The sequence below is a fragment of the Aphelocoma coerulescens genome, assembly GCF_041296385.1.
Source record: "Aphelocoma coerulescens isolate FSJ_1873_10779 chromosome Z unlocalized genomic scaffold, UR_Acoe_1.0 ChrZ, whole genome shotgun sequence".
In the NCBI taxonomy this organism is placed as follows: Eukaryota; Metazoa; Chordata; class Aves; order Passeriformes; family Corvidae; genus Aphelocoma; species Aphelocoma coerulescens.
In genome coordinates, this window is record NW_027184085.1 from 21,276,547 (window position 1) to 21,299,623 (window position 23,077).

The 23,077-nt window shown below is 39.0% G+C and overlaps 1 protein-coding gene across 4 annotated transcripts in view; it reads left to right on the forward strand.

Annotated features, from left to right (window-relative positions):
- MAST4 (microtubule associated serine/threonine kinase family member 4) overlaps positions 1 to 23,077 on the forward strand; it is a 289,105-nt gene that overhangs the window by 46,305 nt on the left and 219,723 nt on the right. For 3 of the 4 annotated variants that reach the window (XM_069000723.1, XM_069000725.1, XM_069000727.1), the window contains exon 2: positions 15,484 to 15,637. In XM_069000723.1, the coding sequence (XP_068856824.1) occupies positions 15,484 to 15,637 (154 nt within the window). Of the gene's footprint in view, positions 1 to 10,376; positions 10,467 to 15,483; positions 15,638 to 23,077 lie in introns of all 4 variants that reach the window. The other variant, XM_069000726.1, reaches the window with a different exon arrangement.

Sequence of the window (23,077 nt, forward strand, 5' to 3'; positions counted from 1 at the left end):
GAAGATACGTGCCAAAGAGCTTGGATGCAGTAGTGGATCCTGACTGAAGCTAAGATGCCTGTAAAGGGGGACAGATGAGCTTGAGTCAGGCAGGCAGGTAGAGGATGGAATTGCCTTTTCTGTCTTCTTGCAGATTCCTCTTTGCTTCCTCCAGACATCTGGGAAGTTTCTCCCCTGCCTGCCACTTTGGGGACGATATGAGTATGGAAACTCTGAACCAGGAGCCTGAGCTAAGGTGTTAGGAACTTCTAAAGATAACTATGTTCATGAAAGGCTGTTACAGAGAAAATATTTCTGTTCGTTTTGGTTTGCTGCTCGAGTCAGGATTTCTACCAGTACTGTATTTCTTAATGAGGCTGTAATGTGTGTTTGAAGCTACAGGATGGTGGTAGCCTGGAAGAGATTTATGTTCCTTCACATTCTTTAGCAGTCATTCATGGAGAGTCTATTGTTTCATGTTAATCTTGTGTGACCTCCTGGTATGCTGGCAATGTAAGATATGGGACTGTAGGAAAGGCCATTTAATTGATAGTCTTTGTATGGGGCATGAACAAATGTGGCACAGCACCCTAAATCTTGCTGCATGCATATAGTTCTGTACCTTTGCATCCGCAAAAATAGATGAACCGGTAGTATAACCGGGGAGAGTGTGGCTTGGGAATCTGAGTTAACAGCCTAAATATAAAGGATAATTTAGAGTGGTTACATTTCTTATTAAACGGATACGCTATTTGTGCTAGTTCCTACATGATTTTATGAAATAAGAATAGGCATGTGTGCATTTTCTATCCATTTTCTTTGCTGGAAGGTTGCTGATTTCATTGTCTTTGGACAGCACAGTGTGTACTTGTTCGAGGAAGGAATTCTGGATTCTGTATTCCCTGGACGGGAAAGGACTGTGGGGGTAGTAGTCCTACAGAGTCGATCCCTAACTGAGATCTGGATACCTTGGTTTATGGCACAGTTGGATTAATAAAAAGGGCCTTGAAGTGTTTGGTATTGTCCTTTCTGGGGCGGAATGTGCTGCAGAAATATTGCATGGAGTTACTCCCTCCTGAGGGTCTTTGATAGGGTATGCTGCTGATTGATTAGATGCTTGTAGTCTTCAGGAAACCAAATATTAAAGCTATATTCTGCCAAATCAATTAGATACTTAAACAACATTATTATTATTAATATCATGCAAAATATGGTCTGTCTTTCCCAAATAGGTAAGGTAACATTCAAGTATTAGTCAGAGGAAGTTTAATGATTGCTGAAGTATGAATCAGTGTGGCATTGCTTTGAGATTCAAAGATGTTTGCCCTCCTGTCCATAAGCTACTTATTGTTACTAATAATTTTTTGAAGTTGATATGAAAATAAAGATGAGGTCACTAAGAAACCAATTTGTGTATCCCAGTTGCTGTGTTTTACCTGTATTTTTATTCTAAATTCCAAGAGGGGAATGCATCGGTCATGGTTTAACTCCAGCTGATCACTAAGTACCACGCAGCTGCTCACTCACTCCGCACTGTTCTAGTGGGATGGGGAGGAAAACTGGAGAAAAGTAAAACACATGGGTTGAGGTAAGAACCTCAATTTAGTAATTGAAATAAAATATAGTAATAATAATCTTCATCTTGGCTTAAGATGATTCAGTGTTTTTCTTTTTTGTGAAATAGTTTTACTAAATAACTTTTAAATCCAGTATTAAAGATGTCCAGTTAATACAGCAGTTGAACATCACTAAAAAACTGGGTTAACTCCCACAGTGATATGTAGTCACACAAGTCATAAATTTCAAAGCTTTTAGCATGGCATGTTTTTACTTGTGGAATCTCATTAGTATGGCTTAGCAAGATTGTTTTATTTGAATTTCAGGCTATGGTTTAGTGAATTACTGATATCTATCAGAATCGAAGAAAACAACTAAAATGAAGTGAAACTATACTGTAGGTGATAAAGATATATCCAAAGGAGATTCTATCTGTATATATAGATGAAACTAAGGAAGTGTTCATGATGTCATGTTAAATTATTCCAAATTGCTTCTCCTTATACTTGAGAGAGCCTGAAAAATTAGATTGTGTGGTTCAAGAAAGAAGTTGTCTTGGGCCTTCTTTGTATGTATGACATGTTTGGTGCCAACATGTCAACTGTTTGAATGAAAAAATGGTTGGTTTCCAGACAACTTTGACTCTGTTATCTCATAGTTTTGTTAGCCTTTTTATCCCTTATTCTGGCTTTCAGTACTTTTAAATAAGATGTTCATTTTTCAGATCTGTGCTGTTAACGTGTTTTAGAAACTTTAAGTTCTAAACCATAGAAAAAACAGTATCTTTGCCCTCTAATAGCTTTAATTAGTTTTCAGATTTTGAAATGGTAAAAATGCTTCTGTATTTTGAAGCCACTGTGTGGAATTGTTCTAGTTGATAATCTCTGTAACTGTACACAGATTAAAGGACTATGTGTGATTTAAAATTTCTGACATTGACTTAGACAACTTCTTTTGTTTTTTGAAAGACATAGGGTTTCATTATTTGGAATAAGAAAGTGTAACCCTGAGAATATAGGATGAGGTATGGTGCTTACTTGAAATGAGTGCACAAAGCTGATTTACAAGTCAATTAAAAGTCCAGCTGCCTTATAGGCAAGAGATATCTAGTCCCTGATAAACAGAAGGTGATCGACAGCACTCCCCTTCCACTAGTAGAAAGTGCAAAGAAAGTTGAAGAAAGACCCTAACACAGTGTGAAACATCATGGGTAGAATTGTACTTTATTTTTTACTGAATCAGGTTACTTTAGGAAAATATTATTATAAAACCCTTCTCATTGAGAGGTTACTACCATCCTGCAGACGTTGTAGTGCTTCTGTGCTGAGTCCTACAATGTAGACATTTAAACGAAACTTGCATTAAATTACTTATGAGATTCATGGTGATACCAATCAACTGCTATAATTTAGTATATGACTAATCCTTGTAATTTAGAGAGTTTTAAGTCATACTGAACTTCTGAGGAATTGTGTGTAAATCTCTGAGGGGATATGATCTATAAATAAATCTCTAAAAGGCATACATCTTTTGCTGTTGATTTTAGATTTTCTGTATGAGGGTGAAGAAACCATAGCAGCTCTAAACAATTTGTAAAAAATGCAGTTGTTTAGATTTGGACACTTTTTACATGTCCATTTTGTGGTTCCCTACACATATATACTAATATCTGTTCTTTCAGATAAAATGTGTGATACATTCTGCTATCATTTCCTTGCCTAATGGGACTTAATATAGGATATTTTTTTAATCTAAGTAGAGTTCTTTTCTTCTCTCAGCCATCAATGTAATTGTTTTAAATAGCTGGTTGTTTAATTGGAAAAGGCTGCCTAAGAAAGACAGGACAAGTAAGGGTAAGTCTACTTAATAAGTGTAGGTTTTGCAATGGGGCTGTTTAGAATGTATGGACAGTTACTTGCTTAGATCATACAAAGAATTAAATAGAGGGGTGGAGTATTTAAAATGATCCAGTGTCACCTCTCTGATTACATTCTCACATGGTCTTCATGGTTTTTCCTAATTGTAGTACTACTTAAAGTCATCAGACTAAAGGAGAATAAAAATCTTTCTTAGGCCGGATAGTGTTAATAATCTGTTCTGGTAATGATAGACCTGGGTAAATTGTCTGAGACTGACAAATGGCAACTTAGAGATGATTTGAAATGCAGTGAAGGCACTTAAAATTACAAACATGGTTCTTGAGTATTATCCTTAACTACAAATCTGTGCCATATGCGAATTGGATTGTGCATCCTTGCACCCAGATATTCTTACCCTTCTAATATTTTTTCTGCTAATTTTGCTGGTAAGGCTAAAGGAGAAGTATCCCAATCTCTGAATTCTGTGTTAGATGATGAGGGCAAAACTCTAAAGCTATTAAATAAATGCCCTTTTCTAGTTCACTTTCAAACGTTCAGGAAAAGGGTTTTTCATGGTAGCTATTGTTCGGTAACTGTGCGTGCTGTCTTTCTCAGCACTGAACGGGAAGAAAGAGATCAAAAAGCCCTTGTCTGCAAAGTCTCTTGTGGCGAGGCTGCATTATTTAAAAACTTAGGAGCACGTTAAAGGCAAACTCAGGAAAAACCTGCGTTTTCTGAATGTGTCTCTGTTGCTTGTTAAGCTTAATTAAAAAATACAAGGAGATACACCTACCGGTAATTATCAGTAATTTGTGTTCAAGTTCACACATGCACATCACTGGTACATTGATCAAATAAAGCGTTTCTTTTCTCAATCAGACTGTAAATTAACAATGCAATCCCTTCACATAAATAATCTTGCTTTCATCCTGCATTGATTTATGGATCAACTTCAGGTCCATTACATGCTGAGAACCTTTTACTCCAAGCTCATTTCGTCATGGGTTTCTCTCTTTTGTTTTGTACCTGCCTTGCATAAATGTGTTGTGATTCCCTTTGATATGTTATTCCTAATGAAAGTGATGCTGAATTTGAAGCTTTATGTGGCAAAATGGATTATTTAGTATTTTAATAGTCTAAATAAAGAATAATAAATAGAAAATAATTTTTTTTACTTATTATGTGTAAAGATTTTATTACCCATTTTTATGAATGTTGAGATCCAGTTTAAACCCAGAAGAGCAAAGAAAATTAAGTCTCTGTGTATAAACCGGAAGGAACTTAGAAGGTTCAAAATATACCCAAAAACGAGATTAAACCAAACGAGGTTAGATGTTGGTGCCAGAAAATTGATGTTTTATTTAATAGTAAAAGAGGCAAAGAGAAGGAAAGAGGAAAGAAAGAAAGAAATAGAGAAAGAAGTGTGCGTGAGGGGCTGGGGGACAGGGAGAGGTGACAGGGGTGAGGTGGAAGCAAATCACCCATCTGCGGCTACCAGTCGTGTCTCGTTGCTCCCCTCCATCTGATCTTGTGGTGGTGAGGGTCCCCCATCACTGCCACACGCGGCCACAGATTAATCCCAGGGATTAGTGCACGCTGTGGGCAGGTGGGAATGCCCAGGTGCCTCCCTTGCAGGGGGCCAGTTTGGCACTGTCCCTTGCCACGCTGAGCGTCTGTTGCATCATCTCTGGTGTAGGGGCTGGGGACCCCTTTGCGGGGTCCTGACCAGAGGCTTTTCCAACACACATCTAAAGCCTTTCTCCCCCCACCCTTTGGTGCGAGGGTCTGTGTGAGCCTGGCAGCAGATAGCCCTGGAGCCATGATCTCCACTCCTGAAGTGTTAAGATTGTGCTTTGTGAATGTCCCCAGCCCTGAGTTGTTAATTCATTTTATCTTCATCAGCAAGTGGTCCAAGGCCTCTCAGAGCCCCATTCAGGGTGTGGTAGTCTTCTCTGCAGCTTTTTTTTTTTTTAAAACAGTAATACAGTTTTAAAAGTCCTTCATGAAAATGTTCAAGTCATAAACTATTATATTTCAGTCTCTGACAGTGAGGTACTTGTGATTTCCTGTGGCTGGAATGCCCAGTTATACTTAACATCGCTTACTATTTCTTAATACAATTCTTACTAAAAAGCTGCATTTCAGATGTGTTTTCCATTAGTCAGAGGAGTAAGTTAATGAGTAGGAATTTTGTAAGTTGCTGAGAAGGTCGCTCAAATGCTGCATTATGGTCAAGAAGCTCTTGCTCTGCTTGAAACAATAGTTTTTCAGAGTGGTTTGTTATGGGGAGCTAGTCAGTTGAACCAAGAATGTTTCAGCTTGCATTTTTATTTTTAATTTTGCTGTAACTGAGGGAAAAGTGAGACCTAATTGAGCATGGATGGGGCAGATAGACTTGAATAAACGATTAGTTTTCTGAGGCTTCCAGTGTGATGGAATAAATGAAACCTTTATAGGTAGTCTAGGAGCTCATTGGAGAATGTGAATGGAAATAGATTTTATAAAGAACTAAACTGCTTTTCCTTCATTAGTATTCATGGTATAACAAAAAACCCACAACACACCACCTCTTTTCAGAGTATATATATTCTCCTCTGAATTATTTTTTTCCATGAGACAAATGATTATAGTGTCAACAGCTGATTAAGATGAATAGGCTTCTTTCTTGTGTATTTCAATTATTTTTTTTTCTTTTGAAAGTGACTTTGAAGGTTAGTTTTTCTAAATTTTCATCCTGCTAGTTAAAGAGCCAAAGCACTGGAGAGGTTTGAAAACAGTGTGCGTGTGGATGCCTTCATATCCACAGAGCATAAATACATATTTCCATGCATTTGTCATGGATTTGTTGACCTGTAAAAAGGATTATTAAAATAATTAAGGACGAAAATTTTGCCTATAGTGTCTAAAATATCAAAGTTCTTTTCAGTTTGCTGTGTAGCTAATTCCTGCTTTCATTGAGAAATTAAGGAAATACTCAGTGTGGCTAGTTTAATATCTTATCTAGAGCAGAGCATAGTGCATAGCTAATGCTACTAATGGCTCTGCATATGATAATAAGAAAATGAATACAGCCATAGCAAACTGAAGAACAAAAAGCTGCCAAAGAGAGGTGGCTTTATCCAGGAGAAAGTAAGAAAATAGTACTTTGTCTCACAGTATTAATAACTTTTGTTTAAACTTGCTGGTTCCTACTGTTTTAGCTGAAAACTTTGTTGTCTTTGTTCTCTCCCACTTCTCAAAGTAGATAAACCAGTGAAAACAAAACAACCCTCTGAAGTGGGTGCTTAGTGTGTAGGAAGACGTGATTTTTTGCAACTGGCTCTTCCCTGCCCTGCCAAGTAGTTTCTTTGTGGGGACACAGCGGGGGGTCAGCCACTGGTGCTCCTCAGTGTCCATGGGCCTGCTGGAAAGGATCAGGACTGCTGTGTTGATGCCTGCTCCTTAAACCTTCAGTGTCTTGTTATGTCTGAAATAGTGTGTGTGTGGGGGAGGATTTCTGCTGCAGGTTTCCAGCTCTTGTCCCTTTGCCCCAGCAAAGGTGTTTCCCAGATCCCAGGAGCTACCCACCAGGACTGTGGGTGGGTTGTGTCCTTGATTTCCCCCCAGACTGGATAGGGTGCTTCTGCCAGCTTTGTCTTGCTGCCTCCTGGCTTCTCTCTGGGTCTTTTGCAACAGGCAGATGTGGCAGTAGTCACAGCAAATTTCGCCACCATGGAATGCTTTTTCCTGACAAGATGGCCATCAGGACAGGGGCAGGAAGGGAGTATCCTTCCTGCTGCATAGCAGTGGCACGCACTGCTGCACATCTGGGCAGCTAAGGGTGGGTTTTCTTTTTTTATCTTCTTTTGTCAGATCCCTTTTAAAAACTGTGGAAGCAAAAGTAAATGTACATGAGCATGTTTTCTGATGCCCGGGCAGTGCTTAGAGGAGCTGCAGAAAGTGGGATTTTTTTTTTCCGGATGGTACCCTTGCAGCAGAGCTGAGTGGGTTTGTCAGACCCCTGGGACACTGCTCTCTGTTTTCATGCTCTTTTTTAGTTCACTTCTCAAACAGACTTCCTCACAGAATCTGCTGTGCTGGATCTGGTCCCTCTGTGTGCTTCCTCGTAGGGCTGACCTGTTGAGCTGCTGCAGCTTCATGCTGGCTGGCAGCCTGTTTGTGATGCTTTGACTTCACTTTTTTGGGAGTGCTGACAGTTTTTCCTAGTTTGGAAATGATATTTTTTGTCAGAAGCAAAAGGCCTTAGCACATCGTTTGCATTCTTGAGAAGGTATCTGTATGACTGTCAGAATAACATGAAAAAGGGTTGACGTTACCCATAAGTGAAGTGCTCTGTGTGATCCCTTTTAACCATGGGTTGAACTATATTTATTTAGAACTCTGCTCTGGTTTTTGCTCTTGGTTTTAGATCCTGATACGATGTCTGCAGAACCTGCTATTTGTTAATCTTTTGATGTTTGTTAAAGCTGGGTGTGTAAATCCAAGGAGACTGAGGGCAGGCTGAGTTATTGGAGGCAGTGTCTTCAATACAAATACTGTTGCTTCCTTTGTTTCCTGGAAAGGGAGCATTCTTTCTCTGAGTCTGTATGTACCAATGGAGCACACACAGGAGGCTTTCAAGAACTGAAGGACTCTGTCGTATTGTAACAAAACTGTTCAATCTTAACAAGGGTAAAGTAATAATTGGCTCAGACAGCAGTGTGCATGCATATTTATAGGCCACTTTTTGGCCTTGTAGAATACTGTAAATGCTCTGCTTCCTTTTCTGTGCAATCATGTGTAAATATGTTTCTGTGCAATCGTGTGTAAATATGAAAAAGCTTTGCATGCAAGCTGATTTTTTTAACATAGCTATAGCTAATACTTCAAATTTGTCTGAGTTGTATTTATTTTCTTTTAATTGACCAGACATCAGATATGTTTTGAAGAAAAATACAATTGTTTTAAGTGTGGATTTGCATTTCTAGAATGAGTGGGGAGTGGGTAGCAAGATAATGTGGTTATGTCTCTATTGATCCTTAGCAGAATTCTTAAAATGTTTCTTTACTACTTAGGGTATGATAGGTAAGATGCTATGGAAAAACATCATGGCTTTGTTTGCTGCTTCTCTTTATTTATGCAACATCATGTGTTCAATATAATAAACTGGACAATTTTGAATAGTGACTTTAGTTATAAGCACTGTGTTTCTGCATATATGTGGGATGTAAAATCAATAAATACAATGGTTAGAAGTGATGCTTTGTGAATCGCAGAGCTTTACTCTGCTAAGGACATGTTTGCAGTGCCAGTTGCACGTTGCAGTCATGTGTAAATCAAGTGTTACTGTATGAATGATTAGCAAATTTGCCTGTAAACAAGACCTTTTCTGTCTCTTATCCTTTTCAATCCACAGTGAGCCTAGGATCTTACTTTCTGTCTGTGCCGTAGCTGACAGACTGGTGTTGTTGTCCTAACAAGGAAGCTGGAGGTCACAGGGGGAAGTGGGATAATCCAAGGCTTGCAGTCTAGGACTAGAATGGCAGATGCCACTAGGCTGGAGAACTAGTGAGATCTTTCAGCCCAAGCTGAACAAGACCTTTCCCATGGAGAAATGTGGGATAAGTAGTCACCTTCCTTCTTGATCTATGGTGGTGGAAAAAAATATCTGCCTGTTTTTGAGGAATTGTGGTAGGAAGCGGGGCAAGAAATGGGATCTTTCCTGTCCATTGAAATCCTTGTGGCCTGTTGAGTCTTTCTTTGTATCCACTCTTTGCCTTCATTATCCATGGCTTCTTGGAAGTGGTGCTGGTTTTTGGAGAAGTTTCCTTTTAGCTCTGTGTGGTAAGTTATTTGTGGTTCTGTGTTCTACAGAGGCTGCTCTGAGAGCTGTGAATATTCAGAATAATTGCATAGTTCTCCAAACCATACTCGAAACTAAGGTGGATTAATACTGCTTGTGGGTAAAGGGAATGTAGAGTATTTCAACCATCAGCTGATTTAACTGGAGCTGCTGACAGTCTTGTTCAGCTGATGTGTTTGATATAGGTTTGTGGACACTCGTAGCCCTAGATTGCTCAGATTGCACCCACAAGCAGAATCCTTCAAAAGCTGATGTCCTCGTGACCAAAAGCAGTGGACTTGTGTGTTGCAGACATGAGTTACTGCAGGACATCTGTGGAAATTTGGTTGCGCCTCTGCTTGTGATGGTACTATGAGACAGACTTCTCTGGTATCTATACTACACCACTGTAGCATTTCCTCTTCAAGTCTAATTTGGCTCTACTGCATTCTTGTCAAGCACCTGGAGTAACTAAACTGCAGTATGCTCTTAATTGACTAAAATGTATTTTAAAATGAATCCTAAGATGCTTTTGGAAGGTACGATCCTATCTGTTAATAAGATTATATTCAGTGTTGCTCTCTGTGTCAGTGCAGCTAATCAAAACTCACATATCTGTGCCAAATGTAATTAGACTTAGGGAGAGTATTTAAATGATAAGAACATACCTTTCCCCCATGCCCAGCTGAAGTAAGTTTGTATAGCTTGCCTCAAAAAAATACTTTGCTGGGCTGTTGTGTTCCAGCAACTGTGCTTAAAATGCTTGCGAAGAAGCCGGACAGAGAGACAGCATGCTGAGAGGAACCCAGTGTAAATAACATGAAGAAACTGATTGATTTATATCAAAGCAGACTACTACGAGTGTAAGGGGTTAATCACTGTTGAACTAGTGGTGGGTCTTAGCTAGCTTGCTTCTGGCATAGCTTATGTTTGAAGATGCAAGAGACAGTAGGGATTTGTAAGGTTTGTGAAGCCATGCTCCTGTTAAGCATTTAACTTTACAATGAGAGTTTTTACTGAATGACTGAATCTCTCTTCAGCACCAGGGAGGCTTCTGTACTTTTGTCTGCCTAGGACTGGAGCCTGATGCTTTCTCCTTTAAACATCTGTGATTTGTCATATTTCTTGACAACATACTTATTAGAGTAATTTTCTTTCAGGACTTTGGGTTGATAATGGAAAAACCCCTAAACAGTAAAACTACACTGGATATTTTCTACTTTTGATACACTGTATGTGAGAGTTTCCAGGTAATGCATCTCTTTTTTGGATTGGTGCCTGACTGGGGGAGATGTAAAATGGGTGATGGTGCACAGCCCTTTTATGGAAACTTTAGGACTGAATATGCATACAGAGCATGATCTGAGGTAAAGAGAAGTTGTGCTGCATTCAGGAGGAAGAAATGGAATTGCTTAATAGAACATCTTTGTTCATATTTTTAAGACTGAATACTTGACCACTATTTCCCAGTTTCTGTGGGAAGTAGAAGTATTGCCTATGGAGCAATTGGGGGAGGTTGGAAGTGAAATATTTTGGACAGTGAAACCATAGTGGGTGTTGCAAAAAAAAGTGGAGCTGATCAGATGAGTTCAGTTCTCATTTCAATTTAATTTTTATTGAGAAAAGACACTCCCTGTTGCAACAGATCTCATCAGCCCAAAACAGTTTATTTTCCTTATCCTGGTCTTATCAGTGTGATTGTGTTCTCTTAGCTTCATTCACCTTGTACCACGAATTTTCTCTCCTGAAATGCATTTTCCTTCTGACTGCCTCACTCCTCATTATGTACTCGGCTCAAATTGTGCTCCTGAACACTGATGCAAGGTCTTATTTTGAATCAGTTGTCATGTCCTTAATTTTCATAAGGACATGTGAGCTGATGTACTTGATGGGACTATTTGATGATACAATTATCAAGCAGAGAATTCATTCTAGCTTTAGAATAAATACATGATAGTAGATAGGTGGATTTAATGCTACTGAGGTTTTAAAAAATACTAGTATAATCCTTTTTGAGTAGGTGAGCTGTTAAAAGTCCATAGTACAGTATGGGAGTAATTTTCTTCAGAAGAATGTATCTGATTCTATTCACACAGAGCATTAATAGCTTGAAAATACAGAAAAAAATTGTTTGAGAACAAATTGATTCTTGTATAACTCAAGGAGACTATCACTCAAATTCCATCCAATTTCTATAGGAAATCCCATCCATAAATTTCTATAGGATCTCTAAATCTACGTGTAGAAGTCTATGGTAAGGATATTTTGATATTCTGTTCTATGTAGTTTTTAAACCTTTCTCCTCCAATAATACTCACTGTTCCTTTTTGTAAGGTTCATAGGCATGAGGGAAGCAAGTAGGGTTTTGTTAAAGCTTCTATCTCCTAAATTCTACAGAAGCAGTGCTTCTGTAGAAATTCTTCATACCTATGACATAACATAGGCAGATTATTTTATTAAATGTATGGAAAAATGGATTGGAAGAAGTAAATGTTGTAGAACAGTATGTTCTTCATAGGTTGGAGTTTGCTGTGTGTTTTCTGTCTTTCAAAGTGCCTTTGTTGAGAAGGTGTTATTTAATGTTGGGGGAGGGAAGCTTTTAAATAAGTTAACTATCCATGCATTGTGAATATTAACAGCAGAGACTGGTGGCGAGATGTGTACTGATTAAAAATCCTCTCTAAGCAGCCTGTATATACTCTAAGGCTAACTTAACCCCTCCTTGTACTTTAGATACAGGGTACTCAAATACACTTGTTTTCACAGCTTTCATTTTTCACTGTTACCATTTTTTAGCTGAAGAAACCTGCCCTCTGTTATCCCAGTGCTGCTGAGGTCACTAGCATTTCTTTTCAAAGGGTGTTGAGAGAAGGGTATGGCTGCAGCCTGAGTGCAGTAATAAGACAGTGGGCAGAGCATGGGATAGCCACATCCTCAAGGTGTAACACGAATGTGTGTCTGTTGGAAACTGCCTGCAGGGATACAGCTATTGTATTCCTTGCAACTTGGGGTCAAGCAAATTTGACAGATAAAAAAGGGGGGCCAACCAAGCCCTGGTTATCCTGTTGCGTTTGCATGTCATGCAACATCAGCACATGTCCATATAGCTAGTAAGTCTGAAGTAAATACCAGTAGAGTGCTAATTGTGGATGGGCAAAACTGAGTGCTGAGTAGAAGCAGCTTAGGTAAAATTACTTAAAATATCTCTGGTAGAATTTCAGCTGTCCTCTAGATAGTTGCTTTAATGCTGTCCTGTGGACAGCAGTGTCTAATCTGTACCTGGTAAGGTGCACAACCTGAACTCTCATGGTGTTCAGGCTCCCAGGAGGTGTTTCAAATAAATATAGCAAGTTTGAATAGGTCTTGCTGTTAGTTATTTACTTGAATTTGATATAATCTTCTTACTGAATGATGGTAGTGTCTTTTTTACTGAATTAACCACTTTGAATATGTGACATGTTACGCATCTTCAGAATCAGATTGTGGTCCAAGGAAGCAGGATCTAATGTTTTCTGTTTGTTTCCTTGGATTTGAGTGCCCTGCCTGGTAGGATGGGAAGGCAGTTCTGTTGAGGGCAGAAAGCCTCTTCATCTGCTGCAAAGACCTTTGCTTGATGTGAGGTTTGACTGGGGGCTATAAAACCCCTCTAGTTCTGGTACATGTTGCTGTCTATCCTTTGAGAGTAGCACAGGAAGGGAGCTTGCAAGCCTGGATACTTTCTGCAGTCCATTTCTCTCCTATTTCCCAGGCGTCCAGAGCTGTTATGTCAAGGCTGTTAAAGGCTATCCTTGTCTACTCTTCTTGGTTTACTGCAGTATCAGTTAGAATGTATAGACTCCTGTCAAATACACGTTTTACATGCTCTTAGGTTATTTTGGCCCTTTGGAAGCAAAAGTGAACTTTTGGATAGCTTCCAGATATGCTTTGTTGATACATGTGTAATTGTTCCTGTGAAGCAGGAGTTGGTAAACAATATGAAAATACTAAAACTTGTAGTTCCAGGTTGTTTCTTTGTAGTGTTAGACCTTATAAATGTCTTTTGGTGTGATAGAGTCACTTAGCAACAAGGGGGCGGGGCAAGAGAATGCTGGCAGAGCATTGGTGTTAAAACTGTGAGCTAATGGGGGCTAATATTTAAACTGTCTTAGCTCTCAAACATATTTTTCTGAAGCTGGGAAAGCATCTTAATTATGAGTTAAGACCTAGATGGTACTGTGCTCGTCTGTACTACAGTGCTGTCTTAAAATTTCTTCTGAAACCCTGAAAGCTGTGAAAATAGAGCACAGCTTAATTGGAAATAATGACTTTAAATCAGACTGCATGTTGTGGAATGTACAAGTCTATTCATTGTGGGAGTCACTTGAACAAACATAAAGGTTGAATACCTGGTTAAAAGGGGAAAAGATCAGAAGATGGAGGATGCAAAATTTTGTTATGTTGGCGTAAGTGCTCATGTGTAGGGAGCTTAGTGCATGTATTGATGTTTTTTTCTCCCCTTCTGTCATTTAAAAGTTTGATGAATCCTAGTTCAGGGAAAAAGAGATTTAAAATGTGGTTGGTTACTTTGAAGTGTGAATCTGTTTTAAGAAGGGCATGAATTTTTGCCAGTAACTCACCTAAAACGTTGATGGGATCATGTCATCTTCAGATGCTTGGACTAATTTGGCGTCTAGAACTAAAGAATCTCGGGGATCCATCCATCTATAAGCAGTTTGAGTATTTGCTTTTGGACTTACATGAAAGACTCTCAAAATGGTGTTTTTTTAGAAGTCAGCTGTTGTCAGTTGCCTCCTTTTTAAAAGAGTAGTTTGTATTTAATTTGTAAATTCACCTTGTGAGGTATCTTAGAAGTTGTAAATACAAATGTTTGTGATATGTCTGTGTTTGTGAAAGATAAATAGTAACAATGGTTAAGTAATTCTTTGTGACCCCAAACCCACTCATTTTAGGAAATTGCTAAAGGCATGGGCTGTGAGTTAGTCAAATACTTCAGTGTCTGTTATGAACATGAATGAGCCTTAATATACTGAAGAAGCAGAATCAGAAATCAGTTGCATTTCTTGATGGTTTAGGAGTGTATGTACACTTCCAGTGAACTGCAGATTTGATTAAGGAAACCTTTAAAACAAACCCCAAAACAATAACTAACCTGAAATATTAAATACATAGGGAACTAAACATGGGATTCAAAATGCTTTGTAGGGAAGACAGTACATTGCTATGGGATTAACTGTAAGCAAAAATGGGCTTTGCTGTGCAGCTTCATCAGTGTTTCTGGTGACCTTGACTCCTTCCTTTCAGTGGACAAAGAGGATGAAGGAGTCAGGTATGCAGGTGATGTGTAGATTTTCTGGCTGATAAGTCTTAGACGTGCTTGGCTTCCTAAAAAATTGTAGTGAGAATTAGGGTTTAAATATTGCAGAAAAAAAATTTGAAGGGTTTTTCAAAATAATGACACCATGCTACTGCAGCACTTTGAGGAGAAGGATGGTTGTTAAACTTTTTTCTACTTTGTATACTTGTATAGCCTACTTTTTCGTACTTTCTTTGTATTTTCTCACATGCATTTTTGTGTTCTTTTTGTGGATTTAATCAAATGTTGAGACATTAGATGTATTGTCAAGACCAGGCAGCTAAAATGTTATGTGGGAATGATGACAGGAACCCAGTTTGAAGAACAAGAATCTGTATTTCCACTTAACTTCAAAGTCAGTGTAAATGAATGCTTCTTTTATAAACAGAATAATTTAATTTTTTTCTCACCGGCTTTGATAAATCTGTTGTTATTTCCCCGGACTGGGCAGTGGTTTTCAGTTTGTTGATAGTGCAGTGCCATCTAGTGACTGCTGACATGGATGTAGGGAAAAATTGTCAAAGAAAAACGTTCAAGGAGCAGGTCGCTGCCTGGCGTAGGTTTCCAGATCAGGTGGTTCACAACTGCAGAAAGGCTGCATTATGGAAGGTTGAGTAAGCTTAAGTATGATCCCTTGCACCTTGAGAGGGGATCTCTATAAAAACTGCTTCATGTGTGAGAGTGGTTGGAGGTGGTGTGAGCTGTTCAAGAGGAGGATGGCTTTCTTACACAGCCAGACACAAATCTGGCACGTGCAAAATACTTCTTTTTAGTTAGCAAATTAGTTACCTTAAGATCTTTGGGATCTTTTTTTCCCAAATGTTGTCATAATCTTTAGTTGAAGATCTTTTTTCTTTCAGTGTAGATATGAATTTTAAACAGTACAGTTACATTTTTTTTCTATTTCTTTGCAGCTTGATCACATATTATCACCTCCACCTATGCCTTTCCGAAAATCCAGCAGTCCTGAGGTGTCTTCTGGCCTTGGAAAGTCTCCTAAATTTAAGAGGCAGTTGAGTGAAGATGGGAGACAGCTCAGAAGGGGAAGCCTTGGAGGAGCTTTGACTGGTAAGTAATGTCACCTGGAGATTTATCACTTGTGGAACTGATAGCAGCTTGACCTCTGGTGTTTGCCTTGTGGCTGAACTCCTTAGGGGAGATGTGAGCTCCACCTGGAGTTTCCGTAAGTCTCTTCCACGTGGTTCCCCGACAGTGAGATGAGTTGTGTTTGAGGTTCTGCCTCTATGGGCTGCGGATAGGTGGCCAAGCACAGCCTGAAAATGACCCCTATCTTGAGATTTTCATGACTGCGGCATTTATTTTGCTGACTGATGTGCATCCATTCATGGGATCACGTGTATCTTGTTTCCTCAAGGAGTTGAAGTGCACGGATTACAGAATCACAGAATGAACTAGGTTGGAACAGACCTTTGAATCGTCAAGTACAGCCTATGACCTAACACCTCCTCATCAAGTAAACCATGGCACTGAGTGCCACGTCCAGTTTTTTTTTTAAACATATCCAGGGATGGTGACTCCACCATCTGCCTGGGCAGATGATTCCAGTGCCCAGTCACACTTTCGGTGAAGAATTTTTTCCTGGCCTCTGACCTAAACTTCTCCTGGTGCAGCCTAAGACTGTATGGTCCCTTCAGACTTGATTTCATTAAAGAAAAAGCAGTTTAGCCTCATTTATGTGGTGGAATACTCAAAGGGGAGGAACAGTGTTACCAGCTAGCCACAGGCTGTGGACTGCAGCTTCTCCTCTGTGGAGCCATGCAGAGGTAGCAGGATGCTGGAGGGGGGCTCAGGCCCTCCCTGCCCCAGTAGCATCTTCCTAGATACTAGATGCTGGTATTGTGACTGTTTACTGGGAGCTCTGTGGCTGTGATAGTTACTGAAGAGCGATTGGTTTTGATTATGGAGCAAATTGAATATAAAAAAATAGGGACTTGGTGTATTTAAAGAAAAATAATTTTTGAATTCACTAGAATTTTAGTTAAGTGTGTTCCTAAATGCCTGATGGTTACCAGTTTGAAGACTTTGTTGTACTTGGCAAGAGAGACAGTAGATTTTAGTAAATTTCACGGAATAACAGAATATGCTGAGTTGGAAGGGACCCACAAGGATCATAAGGTCCAACTCCTGGCCCTGCACAGGACATCCCCGAGAATCACACTATGTGCCTGACAGCATTGTCCAAATGCTTCTTGAACTGTGTCAGGCTGGTGCTGTGACCAATTCCCTGGGGAGCCTGTCCCAGTGCCTGACCTCCCGTGGGTGAAGAACCTTGTCCTGATACCCAACCTAAGCCTCCCCCGTTTCAGCTTCACGCCATTCCCTCAGTCCTGTCACTGCTCACCAGAGATAAGAGGTCAGTGTTTGCCCCTCCACTTCCCTTCATGAGGAAGTTGTTTTATGTGTCCAAGTGATGTCAATTGATACTAGAATCAAGCACATGAAATTCAGGTTAGAGGAAGTTGAAAAGGTGTTTACTTGAGATAGGACTGTTCTGTCTCTAAATTCTATGCATTGTTCAGAGCTGTTTTCACCTGGGCATGAAAAATGGTTCCACAGTGGATAGAGAGGACTCTTCCACTGTAAATGTCTGAAGAGTACTTTTAGAGTATTGGCTTTTCTCACTTCCCTCCTACCCCTTTCCTTAACATTTTCCTGGAAGAAGCTCCAAGAATATAGCAATATATATGTAGCAATACCTCTCTTTGTATTCACCAGCTTAAAATCACCTACAAGGCTTCTGGTAAATGACCAATAATTTTGTCCTTAGGAACCTAAAGTACTTAAAAAATTGAACTGTCTCACTCTTTATTTGAAGGAAAAACATATGCTACTACTGGAATTTTTTATCATGTCATCACATAATCGTTGCTCTGATTTTTAGTGTCACTAGGGTAAGATTCATCATTTCCCTTGCAACTTCATTTTTATCATGAGTTGTTATGCAGCTTTCAGAAACAGTGGAAGAGTGTTTGTGATCCATATGGGCTTTTGTGAAAGATAAGTGACCTGCAGCAGACAAGTGTCAATTTTGGTAGCCATTTCAGTAAACTCTCCCGGCAGCTCTGGAGTGTTACAGCTCTGAAAGCTTGGAGTGTAAATCAAACTACAGTTTTACTGAAACTAAAACTGCCAGCATACTTATTATTTCAGCAGGAGCTGGTGGTTTTTTTTAAATTTTGTTTCTGTTTAACGTGGAGTGGTGGTCTTTAAAAATTGATCTTTGCCATTTAAGCCGTGCAGATAAAGCGGAAGAAGACAGCCTAATCAAAAACAAACGTAGCAATTGCGCTCTGCTGCCACAGTCTTTATCTATGTGCTTGAATTATTGCTTGAGGCCTTTATAAAGGGAAATGGATATGCTTTTTGTCTGCATCCAATATGTTGTGCAGGGTCTCATGTCAGGATTTGGGAATATAGTGTGCAATGATGTTAAACTGCTTTATTACCAATGCACTTTAAATGAACCTGAATACCCTTGGGCTTTGGTATCTTAAAATAGTTTAAATATCTTAACAGCTTTCATGATACTGATTAAATTAATCAAACTCATTGTGATGACAGAAAGTTCTTTATATTCTTTTGCGGTTTTTTTGCTAATGTTTTAAAGAAACCACTACAGATAGGGAACTAATTCCTAAAGTTGTTTCAAATGTTCAGTAATCTGAAGTTAATAATTTCAGTGTTGCTTTGGTTGTGTGTTTACGTACCTTTTCTTGCATACTGAAGTTTTGGGGTTTTTTTACATTTCTTTAAGGATTAAGAGTGATTTGCTGCTCTGGTTTGAAACGACAAGAATCACAGTGTCATTAAAAAAAAATAAGAGGAAGAAGTGGGGCACAAGAAATCTTGCTTTTAAAATGGTGAGCTGACACGTGCTTTGTAAGGAATTACTTCTGTGCTCACACATTCCCTCCCAAATTTCTGATTAAGTTTTACTGTTTCTGGAAACATATTCTTGTCCTTAAAGGGGGAAAAATATTTGGAGGCCTGTAATTTGAGAAAGTACTTGATCTTTAATATCACTGTGCATTGATTACTGTCTTCCTTTATTCTTTCTTCTCTTTTGTTACTTTTAATACCCTTCTAAGTGCTATCTTAACAGTGGGTATCAGTTCATTGGAAAATAGTCCAGAAGAGTATCTTTGAAATTATTTACAGTTCAGTCTCTGCCTCTGCTTTTAAAAACGTTCAACTCCTAAAATACATAAGGTGGGAGTAAGTGAAGCAAGAGAGAAGAGTCCTAGCTTGCAAATTTGTGGAATATTTTTATGCTGGTGCGTGTTGCTCACTCCAAGTGTTAGAAAAGTGAATTGCACTGTGTATGTTACCTTCCCTTTCTTTGGCTGTTAAAAACATAGTATTGTTGAGCCATAGAGCATAAGCAGTATTAACAATGAAAACAAACAAACCAAAATTTATTTGTTTATATAAAATAGAATAGTTCAATTCCTGTAGGGCTGAATACTAATAGAGGTAAATAGATAGGGGTTTTATCTCTGGGAATAGATCCCAAATAAATGAGTTTATTGGGCTTTACAGGAGGGAATAATGTTATGCAGGACATATGAGAAGAAATAAAATCTGTATTGTTGCAATGTATTGAATGAGACTTGAAAAAACTGAAGGATTACAGTTACTGAGAACCTACTACACTGAATTGGCTGAAGTACATTACATATGAATATGAGAAAAATTTAGAATGATGTACTGGGTCTTTCCAGCGGGAAATCAACACAAGGGAGAAGAGGGTTGGAAACCTGCAGAGGTGGGATAGAAACTGAAATTATTTTTGACACAGCTTCAGGGAGACTGGAGCCAAATTTTTTCCCCTAAGTTGCATAGTTTTAAGCAATCCAGCAACCACATGTTTTCAGTGACAAGCAAAGAATGCTTTTCAAAGTAGAAGGAAAATTAAATCAGTGTTTTTGAGACTAAATCTACTATTGCTTTATGGTGAAAATTGCTACACAGTCACTAATTAAAGTTTGTCCAATAAAAGAAATGAATACCTGGAGATACCGTGCTACTGTATTTTGGAAAAGTCTCTTCAATACAATTGTTGCAACAGTATTGCTTTCTTTAATCTTCATTGCCACAGAGGAAGACTTCTGGAAAAACAGAGACTGAGTTTGGGATGGAGTGTATAGCATATGGCCTGCTATTAGTCTAGCAAATCTGCCTTAATAGTTCTTGTTGTGAAGTGCTAACAGTCCTGTTTAATAGAAAGACAAGATGAAAAATAGTATTTCATAACTGTGGTTGCTAAACATAAACATTCATGAGCTGAAACAATCTCAGAGTAAAAGGATATGAATGTAATTTATGACCAAGTCATATTTTAATTTAAAAGGTCATGTTTCCAACAGGTTATAACATTTTGTGTAACATAATCACTCTATAATAAGTATTTGCCTTTTTCTCTTCTGCTGTGTCCTAACTTCTCTCCTTCTCCAGATTCCCCCTTCCCTGCATGAGCACATTCCCATAACAGTGTTTGCCACACCCTCTGTCTGGGAAAGTAAACTGGATCTTTAAAAGTTCTGCTCGTGCCACAGACAGTGTAAAACACAATCCTTGCACATGCTCTTGAACTGCAGGATAAGCCCTGTCACAAAGCTGAGGTGTAGCTGCTTGTTTCATAGCCCTAGGTCAGATAGAGAGGGAAAAGAGGATTGCTTGAGAGGGATGCTGGTGCCCTCTGGGTGCAGGGGCATTGGAGGCGTGCTAGACAAATTTGAGAGGAAAGTATGGTTAGGTGAGATCAGCTCTGTTATTCTTGGGACAATTGACATCTGTTTAATACACATGTATTTAAATGCCTCTTGCTGTAGCCTTAGATTGCCTTCTTAAGGATTCCTAGAGGTGCACAGACTGGGACTTTAAAACTTGTTTTGAATTAGGAGAAAAGATGTTTAATTAAAAAGCTGCTTTTCTGTGGTGGCTCGTTTTCTTGATCTCCACAAACTTCAAAGGGCTGTCTATAGTCAGAGGGTTTTTGGCTTAAATTGTCTACAGATTTTAGTTTGCTGTATTAGAGATGCTTAAATAGAATCTGTAGCAGAAGGTAATGTGAAAGGATGAGAAATTAAATGAGTTTTTACCATGGAGAGGGTTAACCTGGCAAATCACTCAGACAAGCAAAACAAATAGCCCTTACTTTCATGTCCCACTGCTGCTCCTCGCTTTGCCCCGTGGTGGGCAGTGCAGCCCTGTTCTGTCTTCTCAGCTGCTGTGCAGCATTTGGAGATTGCTTTCTCCCTTTCTACTTCTGAAAGATATGAGAACATATTTCTGGGAAATCTTTAAAAAAAGCTGTTCTGAGAAAGCTGTTCTGCAGCTAACTCCGTTGTTTCTATACTGTACTGATAAGCTCTGCCATTATATACAATGAAAAAAATACACTTTGTTACCTATGGTTTGAATTTCTTGTCTTACCTACTATTATCTCATCAATAACTACTTGGGAAAGACTTCCAGCTGGGGTAGTTGTGTCTAACTGTGGTAGGGCTGTTATCGGCTAGGCTTATATTGATCTTAGACAAGTACAGGTAACATAATACATACAAATTTCATTTTATAGAATCTTTAGTCCAAGGATCCTAAAGCACTTTACTTTTGTAAAATTACTTCATGTTCTTCTGATCACATATTGTCTACAGATCATGAAGAGCTAAAACAAAAAAAATCTTGTGATTGACACATTTTTAATATTCTTGCTTTGGTCAGCTTTCTACCTCTGAGTCATCAGTCATCCAAATATACTCAACAATTGTTGTTATTCCCATATAATTAATCTGTGTTTGATTTGAAATGAATTTGGGGATTCTCAGTCTGTTTCTTGCTTCAGAGATTCATCACTCTGCTAACGCTAATTAGCAGAAAGATCAACAGCTTTATGGTCCATGAAAAACAAGCTGTTGTCTTATCCATGGGTTGGCATGTGCTGGCACGACTTGGAAGAGGAGATTTTCCCCATTCACACAGGGGAGCAGTTGGCAGTAGCAGAATTTTCACAAACATTGGGCTGTATAAATTATGAATATTGTTGAAAATGGAGATTAGCTCATTAAGTCTTACAATGTCAACTGTTTGGTTGACAACCAAGTTGTCTTGGTGAATGGGGAAGGCTGAACTTGTACAATCACATGATTTGTACCTTGAAACCTCTTTGGTAATGGGACCTTCCCATTACGTACAACTGCTTATTATAATGATGATGTGATTTAAAAAAAGGATTATTTCTATTAATGATGGTCTCTTGGTATAGATAAGAGGAAATGTTCCGTATTTCCTGTGTGCATAATCAAAATTTCTTCTTGTTGTGGAAGAAATTATACATATTTACACCAGGAATGTATGACTACGATACATGATTACACCACTCCATGAAAAGCCCTGTGTCTGGGTGCACTCTGTTGGCCTGCCCCCAGCCCCAGAAGCTTGGGTGCTGTAGGATGTGGGGTAAGAATGAGTGCCAGTGCCAAAGCTCTATCAGGTTCACCTTTTAATACGAAATTTTACTTCCTGCATTTTCTTCCCCTCTTATATCAGAGCAGAAGTATGTTTCAAAATGGCTTTCGTTGTGATGCATGTAAGGACTGGATGTACCCAGTTCAGAAAGCCTTTTCAGCTGCAGCTGCCTGAGGGCTGTCCCAGACAGCAGCAGAGGGAGAGTAACAGCCCCGCAGAAGTACTAACACCACTCGGCTCTGGGCTACAAAGGTGGGAAGGTTCAGCTGCCATGTGTGCATGATCACAAGCACAATGTGCTTCATTGACTGCTTACCCAGAGTGTATCTGGCAGTCTTTTCCATTGCCTTCCTCAAAGGTTTCCTTAAAGCACTATGCCACGTGTTAAATTTATTCCAGAATTAGTAGAAAGAGATAGAAGCAATCTATTCTATAATTACACGGCTGAGGAAATGCAGCGTGTAGGGTTTTTTGTTTGTTTTTTTAATGCATTCAGTACAAAGCTGTCTTCTCCAGATGAAGTAAATTTAGTCTGCTATGAAATATGCATTTTTAGATGGTTCTTGGTGCGCTGGTGTTTGAGATGACATTAGGTTATATTTTTCATTGTCAGTTACCTTCATCATTTAAGGCTTCCATCAGCCTGTGTAGTGGAGTTGATTTTTACTTCCCTGTGCGCATAGCAAGATAATTTCCATATTCTTTGACATGTCTGGAGTCTGCACCATGTAATAGTCTGAGATGAGAACAGAAGATATTGTATTCCTGTCTCATTATTTTGCCTTTAACTCCTCGATTGCTGCTTAATTGTGCTTGTATCATCAGAACATGAGAAGCTGATTGTTGTTGAGATCAAAGCAAACTGTAGCAGTAGAGTGCCTAATTAGCAGATATGTTTGCAAGCTGCCAGTTTTGAAGGAGGAAGAAACAGTTTAACCCTCTTTGGGACACTTAAAAAGCAGCTTGAAAGTTAAGAGTCATTTGTCATACTGGAAAAATAAAAAGTGGAGAAAATTA